The sequence below is a fragment of the Dicentrarchus labrax genome, unplaced genomic scaffold (genome assembly GCF_905237075.1).
Source record: "Dicentrarchus labrax unplaced genomic scaffold, dlabrax2021, whole genome shotgun sequence".
Classification (NCBI taxonomy): domain Eukaryota; kingdom Metazoa; phylum Chordata; class Actinopteri; family Moronidae; genus Dicentrarchus; species Dicentrarchus labrax.
In genome coordinates this window covers 26,373,554-26,388,678 of record NW_026136715.1, presented here as the reverse complement: position 1 = coordinate 26,388,678, position 15,125 = coordinate 26,373,554, and the positions used below count along the sequence as shown (strand labels likewise).

The window sequence follows — 15,125 nt, the reverse complement described above, 5'->3', positions numbered from 1 at the left end:
GGAAAAACCTAGTCTGAAGTCAGTGGCGCTTATTCAGATGCTATTTTAAGGGCGCAGACTTGAGGGGATGCGCCTGAGAGGCAGCAGCAACATCGCCACCCGGTCATGACGGGCATTAATACTGTGCTGCATCCCGGACAGCTCCCGCTCCAGCATGTCAGACCCAGTTTTTGCTGCAGGAACGGGTGGTCCTCCGGTGTGTAGCGGGTCTAGATCCTCTGCACCTTGGTGTTTGCGCTGCTCCATCCTCAGCTGGCCCTTGCGCACTGCTCGGCCCGTGCGCACTGCTCCCGAGGCCAGGGTCTTCTTCCTGCGAAGCTGCGTTACATTGTTTTGATTTATTGTATGGCTGTGTTACATTTATTTCATGTAAATAATGTCACTTCTCTGTATTTTACGGCCTTGAGGAGAACGTCGGTCTCCTCGGCTGTGAACCGCTCCTGGCGTGCGCCTGTCAAATCCGCCGTTATAATAGCAATCCACCATGGAACAAGCTCGCCTGCTTTTAAAGGGAATGTGAGATGATGCTCTGATTGGTTTCTTGCACATTACGCCCAAACCACACCTATGACTAATGTAGCTACTTCAGACGAACCCATTTTAGATTTGCGCCGGGCGCAAGAGTCATTTATCCCGCTGGCATAATAGCAACAGCGAGATCCGCCCACAAAGCTACTTGCGTTTTGCGTTTGATACTTGCGTTTCAGATTGGCAAGATAGAGCCCCTAGTGTTAAACCACACCCATAGCTCATGCTGTAGCTGCCAGTAGGACGCTGATTGCTCAATACCACAGCACAAGATTAGCCTGGTAAGATTATTACACTTCTGAAAAAAATTATAAATATTTCAATAGATGTAGTGTCAGTATAGATCATAGGGCAGAATTCAGATATGGTAATGGTAAATGGACCTGTACAGCGCCTTTCTAGTATTCCGACCACTCAAAGCGCTTTTACACTACATGCCACATTCACCCTTTCACACACATTCACTCAGTGATGGCAAAGCCCATCGAACAGAAACTAACTCATTCATATGCATTAACACGCCGATGCACAGCACTGGGAGCAATTCGGGGGTTCAGTATCTTGCTCAAGCTTTGACATGTGGTGGGAGGAGCCAGGGATCGAACAAACAACCTTGCGATTAGTGGACAACCCGCTCTTCCTCTGAGCCACAGCTATCAACTGGACTTTGTTACGCTAAAGTCAAATAGAGCTCATCAGAGAAAACTTTGTAATAACTGTTGTAAAGAGAGAATTTTATTGTATACTGCAGACTTGCAGTGGCTGTAATACGTTTTTGTAATCAGTGAGAGTGTGTCTCAGATAACACCGTGTCATATTTCTTATTTCTAGGGTTCATCTCTATCGCTGCCTGAGGAGAAATACTGAGCTACCAACGTATTGCTTATCTGTCCGCTGCTTCAGACCAAAGCTTCTGTCTTCAGTTTTTTGTGCTTCTGTTATTGGTGCACAGCTAAACTATTCTATCTACAATTTTCAGTTTTTGTGAGGAATGAACAAGCAATCTTTGTTTTCTTTAAATTATAGTGAGGCAGAAAGAACTTCAATTTTATTTATCTGGGAGGCAACAGAACTGTAATATTACTGAAATTAGAAAATTAGTTATATTATTTATTTACAAGAAATTGCTCTGATTGTTGTATCACATCACTAAGCAGCTACTTGCCGTCGAACACTGGTTGTGGTTGCAGCTGTTATAATAAGTGGATTATGCTAATACTGCATTGGTGTGTTGATGTGTGTTTCTCTATCATGCCTGCAGTGGAGGCATTATTAAGAGGCAGGCACTGTTATTATTCTCTCAGTAGGTTTTTTTTTGCCACAGGCACCAAAGAATCCACAGGCATCAGCACGGCCATCATAAAAGCTGTGTGAGTCAAAGCTCCTGCAGTATAAAAGGACAGCCTGCTTCAGTTTTGCTACATTTCAGATGTAAAAGAGTGTTATCCTGGAGATATTTTTGTTCTGCGTGGTAAAAGGCAGCAATAAATAAGGTAGCTCAGTCAAAGTCAGTTAGAAAGGATATCCAGAAAATGAGATTTTTTTTAATCTCTTCTGCTCACCCGTCCTTAGCTATCAATTTTGTGACATTGCAGACAGAGACAGTGAAGGAGTGGATGGGTAGTGTGACTGAAGCAGCAGCCTATTCTTATTTTGAGGGAAAAGAAGTCAGGTATTTGTATTCTAATGAAAACGAAGGCTGAATATCGTGTAAATAATGTGATACTGCTGGCAAAATATTAATATGAATTAATATCAACTAATGTAGATTTTAAAGATCCTCCTGTTGTTGAAGCATTGAAAATAGATAAATAAGAATTATACATTATAATTATAGTAAAATGTTTGGTCAAAATAACTCAGATGTGGTAGTCCCCTGCTCAGTGCTGCTTCAGGTTGGACAGCCAACCATGGGAAACAGAAAATACTCATTAATACTGATTTCCACTGATGGGACTAATCCACTCGTGGTCAGTCTGCCATTCATATCTATATTTGGACAGCCTCCTCCTTTTGATGGGCAGACTTCCCCCCCATTGGGGGGTGATAGCGCTGTGGAGCATTCCAAAGGCAGAAGTGTGTTGTCACTACGCTCTGTCTGGTCTATTTTTGAAGGAAGCCATGACCCACTCGTGCCAAGTTGTACAGAGCAGATCAGTCAATTTCCCTAAATAAAATACAGCTTGCAGACTCCAGATGCTCTCCGGGAACCATCACCTTATCATGGAGAGGTTTGGGTGCTTCTATGAACCTGAGAGCTGTGTTGTCTGGAGTAATATGCTCCTGGTAGGGTCTCCCAAGACATAGTGGTCTCAGGTGAGGGGCCAGACTAAGAATGGTTCACAGAAGACCCCATGAAAGTAGGTGGAAGGTGTAAAGAGAAGGAAGATGGAAGGGGGGGCCCGGAAGCAAGCGGCTGGGCTATGCCCGGCCAGGCTTGCCATGGAGCCCGGCCGGGAGTTCACCCCGGTGGACGAGAAGGTTGCCTCCCTATGCCTACGGGCTGTGGGGGGGAAACTCTGACTGTTGTTTGTGCCTCTGAGCCACAGCTGCCCCTACTGGTGAACTGGGAACGTCTGGAGGAGGCCCCTGTCCAAGAGACCTTCAACTCCCACCTCTGGCCGAGCTTCTCTGGCATCACTGTGGAGGCTGGGGACATTGAACCAGAGTGGTTGGTCTTAAGGTCTTGGGTGCCTCAAGGGGCGGTAACCCTCGAACACAGTGATGGATACCGGTGGTCAGGGAAGCTGTTGGACTGAAGAAGGAGGCCTTCCAGGATTTGTTATTCCAGGGGACTCCCGAGGCAGTTGCAGGGTACCGACGTGCCCGAAGGACTGTAGCCTCAGCTGTGAGGGAAGTAAAACAGTGGGTGTGGGAGGAGTTCGGAGAAGTCATGGAGAAGGACTTTCAGACGGTACCCAAGCACTTCTGGAAAACTGTCCAACACCTCAGGAGGGGGAAGCGGGGAACCATTCAAGCTGTGTACAGCGGGGATGGGACGCTGCTGACCTCAACAGAGGAGGTAATTGGGCGGTGAAAGGAACACTTTGGGGAACTCCTGAACCCGACTAGTCCAACAAACTCGCCCTCTGTGATAGAGGCAGGGCTGGAGGATGATGGGGGGATCTACATCAATTTCCCTACGAGAGGTCAATGAGGTAGTCAAACAACTCCACAGTGGCAAAAACCCAGGGATTCATGAGATTCACCCAGAAATGCTGAAGGCTCTGGGTGTTGAGGGGCTGTCTTGGTTGACACGCCTTTGCAACATTGCGTGGGACAGGGCCGAAGGAGTGGCGGACTAGGGTGGTGGCTCCCCTATTTAACAAGGGGGACCAGAGGGTGTGTGCAAACTACAGAGGCATCACACTACTCAGCCTCCCTGGGAAAGTTTACTCTGTTTTTGTAGTTGATTGTCGAACCTCTGATTGAAGAGGAACAGTGCGGGTTCCGTCCTGGTCGTGGAACAACAGACCAACTCTTCACTCTCGCAGGTGTCTTGGAAGGGGCCTGGGAATATGCCCATGATGATGATGATTCCAGACTCCAGATTGAATTTCAAAGTACATCATCAATGTGGCACCAGACCAGAGGTCAATCAGACAGAGGCAGGTTAGAGGTGACTTGAAGCGGAGAAACACACCGTTTTGGTTTTGTTTGTAAGATACAAAATACACAATAAAAAAACCCAACAACCTCAGGCAGGCAACACACTCTGCACTCAGGTGTCTGAGGTTCCGATAACCGTCTTCTCATTATTTGTATTCGTATTTGTTAAATATGATCCAGAAACTGTTGGTAATAACAATAACAACAAAATAACAATAACAATAACAGCATGGTGAAAATGTTTTATGTTGCCCTAGTCGCCAATATACAAAGCACAGATCATTATAAGGTTTATATAAGGTTTAAAATTATATACGTGCATATATAGCAATCATAGGTTTAAAAAAAAAAAAAAAGAACATTTGAATGAATCCAGAACTAGAACTTAACGAAGAGCCGTTTGTGAGCCAAAAGAGCCGGCTCCTATTACTGAGCTGAACCTATTGACCTGGCTCACTATACAGAGCTGGAATTCCCATCACTATTACACTGTGCAATAATGTGGTTACAAAACAAGTGGAAACAAGTAGAGGAACACATTAACAGTCTAAAGAGATTATAAAAAGTAAGATAAACAGAACAAAAGATCTTTTTTAGATATATTATACATACACATCCTACATAAGCTTAGTAAAATAAAATAAAACAATTATCAATTTATTGATTTATCATTTCCATCCCTACTGGACACACTATAGTTCTGCATTGGGCCCACATATTGGGTATAGAATTACCCTGATAATAAATATTAAATAAAAATGACTGGAATCAGTGGTGCAATGGACAGGAAAAAAAATGTGTTTCACAGGAGGCTCAGGGCATGTTGACTGAATTCTGATTGAGTGCTGATTTTGTGCTAAAAAGCCAGTGCAGATGGATGGGATTAGGGTCTATCAGTCAGTGTTGGAGGGGCTGGTAGCAGTGACAGCCAGTCAAATATTTTGCTTTTCTTTGCTGGTAATAGCAGTCCTCTCTCAATTCATGACAGTGAGATGGGTCCTGCGTGAATCTGCCACAAGAGAAAACTGACTGACTGATGCGCGTGAAGAACAGAATCAGCACGTTTGAAAATGCTGCACCTGTGGTCCACAGTATGCCCAGCGTCTCGTGTAATTACAATGAAAAATGTCAGCTGCTTGAGGGATTCCAATCAAAGGTGAAATTCTACCAGAGACAAGACTAGCTCATGGCTCATGTGTCATCCCCCATTACGTAAACAGCCCACAGAATTACCTGAGTATATATAATGAAAAGGTCATGTTCAATACTATCCCTGTTGTCCCTTTCAATCCTGTCCTCATTCATCTTTAATGGTGTCCCTGTATGCACACAGACACACACATCATTGACTCTGCACACTCTAGTGACCCTTGTCAATTGCAAGAGCAGAACAGATCAATACACCAGGTTCTGGTAACTGAGATGACGCTCAGGAGGATCTACACTATATGTTAGGAAATATTGATGTGCTATGACTTCTAACCTTTTGCTTTTCCTTTATTGTCTGCTGCGTCACTTGTGTATGTGAACTAGTCTTTTCTTCTCCAACGTAGTAACACTTCACAGGGCTCCAGACTAACTTTTTGCATTGGTTGCACTGGTGCGTCTAACTTTTTTTTTTTAGGTCCACCAGCACAAAATTTAGGTACACCTAAATTTTTCATTGCCTTGCCTTTAACGCCATAAGGTCACCTTTTTATCACTCTCCATAACTTTCATATAATGTGAATGATTTTTAAACAAGAATAAGGTGTAGAGAAATGCTTGTCTTTATTTGAAGCACAATTGTATATAAAAATAAAAATAAAGTTTTTAAAGTGCTTCACTGAGCTGAAATTAAACATTTCAAACTAAAACACTAAGCAAAATAAAACATTTCCAAATAAAAGTGCTTGTGCTTAAATTGCTTCACTGAGCTGAAATTGAACATTTCAAACTCAAACATTTCAAGTAAAATAATTATTAATGATAATAATAATGATTACTGCTACCTGCCGCTGAAATGCAGCTGGCAGAGGGGCCACTTTCTCTACACACACTTGTCACGCCATATCGTGTGTTTTTTAGACATGTTATGTTTTTTTAAAGTTTCAATACGAAACGTTGTTGACCCGCTCACGAATGCACTATTTCCGGCCATATTCTGACCGCACTGCTGACAGTACACGCAGTGCATTGCGTTACGTCCTTTGTTGTACCTCAGCCAGGGAAATAGTTTCAGCCAGTCCTGTCTGAAGGAATATATTTTGGCCTTTTTAATTTGGTTCTCGGAGCCGGGCTCTATCCCAGACTCTGTTGTCTCCTCCTCTGGTTCCGAGTCTGATGCTGTCGCCGAAGGACCGGGGCTTGGTATCTCACCAGGGACCGAGGGCTCCGTGTCTTGACGGGAAGGACTCTCAGTAGTGGGTATGGATGGGAGTAGGCTTGGTTTTCTTAATGAAAAAACTTTCAATATTTCTGCCTCTCTTAATTTTTTTCCGTTTCAGTTAGACAGCTACTCTCGCGCTAAGGTCACGCGCAATTTTTAAACACACGCAACTTAGCACGGTGAACAGGACCACAGCCAATCAGAGGCAAAGACCCACCCGAGCTCTGTCTCTTATTGGTTTAGAACACGATATGATCCTACCATGAGTGTGTGAGTTTGGTCACAGAAGAACACAGAGAGATGATGCGCTTGCGAAATAAATTGTGTTATGTTTTCACCCGGGCAGCGTCAGGTGCACCAGTGTGACCTAGAAAAATTATTAGTCGCACTCTTAAAAATTTTGGTCGCATGTGTGACCCTGCTTCATCCTTGCCTCTGCACATACGGATATACAATGCTGAATGAGCTCATGAGAGACATCTTGGTGGTTGAATTATCTAGAAGGAGATGAGAACATAACCATCAAGATCACATATATGTTCCTTGGGAAATCATTAGCTCTGGCACTCCACCAATGCAAACTAATTAAAATGTATTTTGGTTTGGAAATCAGCATATAATGCAGATCATTGGTGTTTGTTTCAACTTGTCTACTAATACTAATACGCTGTTTCTCCGCATTTACCATAATGCTGAGAATACTTGGACACTCGAAATTTAAGTGCGGCTGATTTGACCACGGAGATCGGAGTCACAGCTGGCTTGACCGCAGTCTACTAGCCTACTGTTTCTTCTACACAGCACCGTCCTGTAAATGACAACATCCGGTCTCAGAATATGAAAAAAAATGCCCTTTTTTCCGTTTGTTTTTTTTGTTTTCTAGTGATTTTATTTTTTGTTATATGAAATAGAAAATGAAAAGCTCATCCCTTTTTGACCATGAAAAAGAGAAACGCCTTGTATTTCAATTTTAATTTTTGTATTTTAAAACGAAAATCAAATAACCACTCGTTTTCTGTTTTTTAATACCCGTTTCTGAAAGGAAAATCGAATGACCAAAAGATACACGGACCGACTTTAAAGGCATATGTTGAAATTACATAAACGAAAAGTAACATCAGGTCCACTTTCGAGAAGAACAGCATGAGTCCTCCCAAAAGTTTAATGTTGTAAAGAGACAGAAAACTTGAATCACAAGTGGTTTATAGCTACCGCTTTTAAAAAAAAGGGAAGTCACTGCTGTGTATCAGTATTTATACAATATATGATGTGCTCTAGTCAGTAGTGTACAAAATAAAGTTGACAGTGTGAATGCTGGCTCTCAAATGTCAGTCAACTGCTGCCATGGAAAACAGCCAATCTGAGGCTTAAAGATTAAATGCAGTTTCCACAAATGTGTCTAAAACCAGTTTTATGGTATTTTGAAAAATTGGGAAAAACAGCTGGTGACTTGTACTTTGTATTCCTTTAAAGTGTGTCTTACTACTTCAGTATTTCTTACATACTTATATGTTGTAGTCCCTTTTATTCTACCCTCATCTGCTGGTTCCTTCTTTTGTTAATATCTCCGTACCCCTCCATCCTCTGTCCCATCTTATGTAATCTTTATATCCTTAATGTCCCCTCGTCTCCTGCTGTGTAGTTTAATCTCCCTCTTCCTCCTCCTTTTCAACAGCAACCAATGAGATCAGTCAGTTAAAAACATAGGTTTAAACACTTGTGTACTGCAGGGCATATATTCAAAAAATGTTATTCAATGTTAAATAATAACCTGGAAAAGATAAAAGGATTACATTTTTATAGTTTGTAGTATAAGAAATTCAAATCCTTCCTTATTGGATTGCAATATGTAAGGATGTAGAGCTCTCTATGGTTGTGATGCAGAGAAAAATCTGATTCTATGTATAGTTGTAAGATTAGATCCGTACCAGGACTTTAAAAGCAATCTTACTGTTGGGTATGCATCTGTTTAATTCCAGCATAGAACATGTCTCTTCTTCCCTTCCTCTTTCTGTAGCTTTGACAGTATTAATAAAGCCAGAGGCTGGTGGGAAGAACACACTACAATCTTGGAGACGCTTCCTGAATAGCTGATCTGTTAATGACATTGGAAGCATTTCTAGTCTAAAATGAGCAGTGACATCTAAAGAGAAGATTATTGGGTTCGTGTCAAACATGCTCACCACCAGCTGCTCTCTGGTTGGCTGAACAAATCTCCTTGTCAATTCTTACCACAGTAATTATTTAAGTATGTGCCCAGTGGTATACAGACAGATATGATTTCCACTATACAGTTCATTCTTTACAGTTAAACAAGGATAAGCCATTTGGATTTTTTTTTGTATACTAGTTAGTATACAACTGTCGTTGAGGAGCTAACCGCTAACACTGCTAGCCCAGGCCCCCAGGAAGAGCGGCAAGCTCTGAAGCCAATTTGACAACTGTGTAATTAAAGCAATGTCGTCAGTCACGTAATGCACTCAAAGAGACCCATAAGGTTACATTGTGAAAGAAAGGGATGTAAAACGATAACATTTATAAAGTCTAAAAGATTTGCAACATAAAATTATTTATCTCCATTCAAGTTAACAGAGGGTTAAACCAGAAGTTAGTTGGCCCCTGCCAGCAAAAGTCTCCAGTGTACGAATTCATCCATGTAGTTCCTTTGCAGCGGGAAGGGGCTGTTTTGGCTTCATGCGCCACTGAGCAGCTTTTGTAGGAATGAACTGAGCTGTATCCAGGTCCCTTTTTACATCCATGTGCTGGCTACCCGGAAAAATGTTAGCACTAGAAAGTGGAAAAACAACTCTCCGAGCAAGGTTGTTGGCTCGCTCGCTGACGGGACAGTTGACATACTTAATTCAAAAGACGTATTTATAGGTACTGTACTTCATATTTGTTTCAGATGCATACATTTGGGAAAAAACATAACCACATGTTCTTTGTCCTCCTAGATATATTACAGTTTATATTTTAGTGTTTTGATGTTAAATTAAATTAAGTAAATAATTATAAAGGCCAAGTCGCACCAATCCTTTGTGAAATATGTACTTCTAAAAGGTTGTAAAACTACTCACAGGGCTACTAGGCAAACTTCTGAAGTTGGCGAGCTAACTGCTGACATGCTAAGTAGCTACCCTGACCAGACATCCTGGTCTGTTTGGGATTGTCCCAGTTTCAAACTGGGTGTCCTGAGTCCTGACATCTGAACACCTATCTCAAACACTGAACTGTCCCAGTTTTTACCACAATTAAAATATTATTATAATATTATACTTGTTTTCAGCACTTAAATAGATGTTTCTAATATTCTGTCCCAGTTCTGTTCCAATATAAAAACAAACAATTAAGCAATGCAATTCGATACTGGTTGATTGATCTGTATTTGTGTCAGTCAGTTGTCAAGGCTGTCAGTAGCCTAGGACTCTTTCTACCTGTCAGTATGCTAACAGTTAGCTGTCAGTCATTTCTAAAGAGCTCTAGGAGGCTTACTCCTTCATAAAGTTACCTGGCAATGAAAATGCTGCGTTCATGGCGTCCGTGGTGTTGCAAGGTGCTCTCTGTAGAAGAGATTTGCTGTGTTTAATTGCAGACATTGGGACAAAACTGATTTTGGACTCAAGTCACAAAAATGTCATGACCAAAAGTTATTTGTGTCCCAATGCAGTAAAAAGTCTGTGTATATAATTTGATAATCCTGCATTGATGCCACCTTTTTATATTCAAGAAATATGTTAAATATGCCACACATAACAATTGCTTTCTGTCTTCTGTTTTGTTCACAGTGACTTGTATGACTTCTACCACTATTTCTACATGCTGACCAACGTACTTTTCTACGTCAGCTCGGCCATCAATCCCATCCTCTACAACCTGGTGTCTGCCACCTACCGCCAGATCTTCTTCTCCACGTTACGGTACTTCTGTGTGCCCTGCCGCCATACACCCAGGAGGCACCCCCACCCCCTCACCCGCCACTCCATCAGCATCTCCAGCAACCACACCCTCTCCACCAACATCATCAAAGAGACGGCGTACTGATTGGGCTGCGATGGGGCACACTCTCTCATACTGTAAACCCACCTCGTGGTTACTGATTCATTTTCATCAATGAAATTCTGGTACCGGTTTGGAGACTGTTAGCACAGGCTGATCTGGTACTGGGGTCACCGTCATTGTCATGTGCGGTCAAGTGCCCACTGTGGTTTTATTTCTGATGCATATTTTATTATATGTTATTGTAAGTGTTTTTATTTAGTATAACGTAATAAAAACACATTAGTGAAATCAAAAAACAAAATATGACAATGGAAGGAAAAAAAAGGAAGGACAAGCAGTGAAAGAGTATCTTTTAAAATACTGATATGTAAATGTTTTATACAGTATATTTCTATGTAAGTGTTTTTATTGGACTTTAGATCATTCACACTTGCTTGGTGCTCTATGGTGTAAATAACTCCACTATTTCTGTGTTTTGTATGCTTTAATATTTAACATTTCGGAACGTACTTTCTCTAGAACACTGGCTTCTGGCTTTCTCCACCGCAAAAGTTCTGATGTAACCTTCCTTTGTGCTATTTTGTGTGAGCATCTGTGGATAAACCTGGCTTTGATGTTAGAAGAAAGAGAGGCAGAGAGTAGGTATTACTCTTTATTGAATCCAAGTTGCAGTGACAGCTGTATAAATCACTTACATCATTACCACTGACTTCTCTTGCCTCTCTTGGCTTTGTCACAAGCAGCTTTTTAATAACACTTTTTGTTGAATAGAGGGTGGGTCCAGGTAATCATCACACTGCTTAGACTGTAATATGAATGTCTATTGGAATTGTTAATAGATAACAGTTTTCTGCATTCACAACAGCCTTTTAAAAATGTGAAGTGGGTAGACACAGACACGGAGAAGTGAGCAATTATTTGGTTAAGGATTTGTACAAAACAGTAGTGAGCATGTGGAGCAAATAACACATGTTGGAAATGAAGTGATGCATAGACACAAGCATGCCTACCTGAAATGTAACATTGGGTCTGTGGGGGGCCAGAGACAGGAGCACCTGTTCTGATGTCTCCCCACCAGCTGCTGCTTGAGGAATCAGTGGCAGGCAGTGATCTGGGGACTCCAAAGTTTCCTTTAGGAGCAACACGAAGATGTGAAACAATCTGGGCTCTCACATGCTACGGAGAATTAGCATTTATCTATGATTCTAAGCATTTTGAAAGGCCAAGAGAATGGAGCTTGTATGATGAGTCGCTCTCTTATGAATGATGTCGGGTAGCTCATAACCACAAACTTTACAAACAATACCATAGTTTCTATGCGTAGAGATTACAGTAGCGAGAATTATGAAAATGATAGCAATGGACTTAAAAAGATGTGGCACTGAACGGAATCAGGGGTTTTGCAGGATTGTGCAATATTGACGGTTTTGTCTGGCATCTACCGTACACTACTAATTTCTGCCATGTAAGATTAATCGTCCACCCTGTTATTGACTGTATTGATTACAAACTTGAGCCACTGTATAAGCAAATTGTAAAATAGAAGCAGAACTACTTTAATAATCCCTTTAATGAGTGAAAGAAATTTTTTTTTTCACTCATTTATTCTTTTCAGTTATACACAAATAACCCTGAAATACACTCCCAGGAGCCATAGACATGCATTTTAATGGTTCATCATAATCATATTATTCGAAATGTTTTCCTTTCTAGAAAATAAATGGACTAGCAGTGACTTGTTGCTTGTATTGTCAGTATTCTGAAGTCTAGGCGTGCACAGTATGTAAGAGTAATGCTTTCTCCATGCGTGCACCCGCAGAGAACATGTAACTTACAATTTATATTATGTGAATGTGCTTCTGCAGAAGTTGGCTTGCTTTAATATAAACAAATGGGATGAATGAATCAACACTTGACCATTTTATTCACAAGGGTTTTACTTAATTTTATGAGAGAAGCTTCTATACACTTATTTCAATTTGCTGCAAAAGGAAATCAATGTATTTCATTATAATAGGCTGTAGTGATTACGTTACTATGAAGTCCTACTTTATAATTTTTTATTATGTAGCCTGTTTTTATGTTTACCAGGCTAAACACCAAAAGTTGAGGAGATGTACTGTGAGTGTATACAAAGTCCCATGAAAGAGTGGAGTCAATTTAGCAGATTATAAAAGCATCTGCTGCAATGATAGAAGCTCTGTAAGGCTGTACTTAGGCACAAAAATGCATCTGGGGCTGATTCATAGTATTGGACAAATTGAAATTGACTGCAAATCATCCTGAGGGGAACATGAATATCCGTACCAAATTTTATGAAAAATGAGTATTTGTATACATTTGCCAATCCATCTAGTAGATGATTTGATATTTCACAAGAATACTTTGACATACTGGTGGCATTAGAGGAAAAGTCAGGAGATCACCAAAATCACCAGGGCTCATGACCAACATTGCCATCCATAGTGCTACAGAGATGTTCTTGTCCGCCAAACCTGGAATTGAGCATCACCCTGGTTCCTTTGACAAAAGTCAATGGGATGGATTTTGGATTATTGCAGAAAAAAAACTGTGGCAAACAAAGGTTTATGATACATTTTTAGTTTTTTCACAGATGAAGATTGTGATTCTAGAAGTAAAAAGTTAACATCAGGCAATAAACTACACTACGGTCACATGACCACTTCCAACTTGTAAGTAAAAATTGAAATTAAATCCTACAAGTTGTAAAGTTTGAGTTAGTTAGTTTGAATAGTTTGCATTAGTGAGTAGATAAGTCTTCGTGTTTGGCACGCTGACATTGTCATGACAACCTCTGTAGTCTCTTTTAGCCACTTGTTAGCAACCACCTTTTTTAAGACACTCATTCACTGATGTGTTTTATGTTGCAGAATAAAACTTGAAAATCTCTTACTCTTGTGTTAACCAAAGACCTTACTTCAGGAAAAACCCATTCAAAGAACCCATTGACTTGGCAGCAAGGGAACCGGAAGTGCAAAAATGCTAACTCATTTCTGAGTTTTAGGACTCATTCCTAAAGCACTCTATAGAGGCATGTTGCTAGCATGGGTAATCTATAAAAAAATTTTTAAAAAAATTCTACAGTGGTGTGAAGGGTATTTTCTACCTTGATGCATTACGATAGCTTTTGCCCACTGAACCTCGCAAAGTGCCCCAGTTTTAGTGTTGAAAATATTTGACACTGTTCCTGATGATAAAACAGCAGTACATTTTCAAAAAAAGCTCAGCCGCTATGTATTGTTTTTATCATACCATGACTGGTCATTTTTAACTTTTTGTATTTAATATTAGTGACGGTTACTAGCTATGCTTTGTATTGGTTGATGTGGCTCTGTGTTCTTGTACAGTATCTGTGTAGTTGTTAAATCTGTTGAAGCTTTAGCCACTCCTTTAGAACTTAAATCAACCCAACATCAACCTCCCCAGTCCACAGATCCACCAGACAGCCGCATTGAATGAAATACATGAAAAAACACTGTATAGCCCTTTAATGTTGCAAACCATTCAAACTGCAAATGCAGTTAGAAATCTGTTTTTTGTACTCTTCTGTACAGACCTGTACATGAATATTGTAACCTGAATGTGTCTTGGCCTAGTTTTCATTGAGATCAGCCATGTTTAACTGTATATCACACATTTCTCAAACAATGTTATTTCATTTCATTCTAAAAAGAAATAATAAAAGAATGAAGATATACAACACTCTGATGTACTGACTGCTGTTTATAGTATGCTGCCACATAGGCTCTCTCACGGGTATGCAAGCACAAATGCACTCATGCACACACACACTCACCACTTAGCAGAACAGTGTTTGACCTTTTCTGAAGTACACTCATGACAATTAACAGGTGAGGGCTTGAAAAAAGAAATGTCACTCACAAAGCATGTAGGCACAGAAGGCTGCTGCCTTATCAAACAAGCCATATGGCATACTTAAAGGTGCAATGTACACTACTCACAAAAAGTTAGGGATATTCGGCTTTCGGATGAAATTTCAGAATGTACATAAAATGCACTATAACCTTTCCAGGTGATCTTAATTTGACCTTCTACTTAAATGCCCTACTTTCATGATATAATATCACTGTAGCATCAACTACATTTTCCATAAATTTCACCCGAAAGTGGAATATCCCTAACTTTTTGTGAGTAGTGTATAAGAATTTTATATTTAGTTTAAAATATTAAAAAAATGACCTAAATTATCAAGTGTGCGGAAATAATAGTGTTGATGTTATGTCAAAGACATATATGTTATCTGTTGCCAAGATATTAAACAAACTTAGCATACTAACAAGCTAGCTATTTCCTATGTTACACTATGTGATGTTACAAGGAAATATTTTTATGCAGTTTTCCTTATCAAACAGAAAAATACAAGCATACACCTTCTGAATTCAAGTTTCACCCTTTAATCAAACTAAGACTAGCATATGCAGAATCGCCTTGTTAACTCATCGTAAAAAACACTTCATTCAAACTCTAACACAAACTCGTAACAACCTCTCTCTCATTCCTCTCCCACTGGACACCTCTGCTTTCCCCACCTGAACCCACCATGTCTGTGCCATCCCTGGTATTACAGAGTCACAGTCCT

General features: G+C 40.5%; 1 protein-coding gene across 1 annotated transcript in view; it reads left to right on the top strand.

Annotated features, from left to right (window-relative positions):
• ntsr1 (neurotensin receptor 1 (high affinity)) overlaps positions 1–14,227 on the top strand; it is a 65,292-nt gene extending 51,065 nt beyond the window's left edge. The window contains exon 4 of the mRNA XM_051425826.1: positions 10,291–14,227. Within this exon, the coding sequence (XP_051281786.1) occupies positions 10,291–10,546 (256 nt within the window). The 3' untranslated portion in view covers positions 10,547–14,227. The remainder of the gene's footprint in view (positions 1–10,290) is intronic.
• Positions 14,228–15,125: the final 898 nt, after the last annotated feature.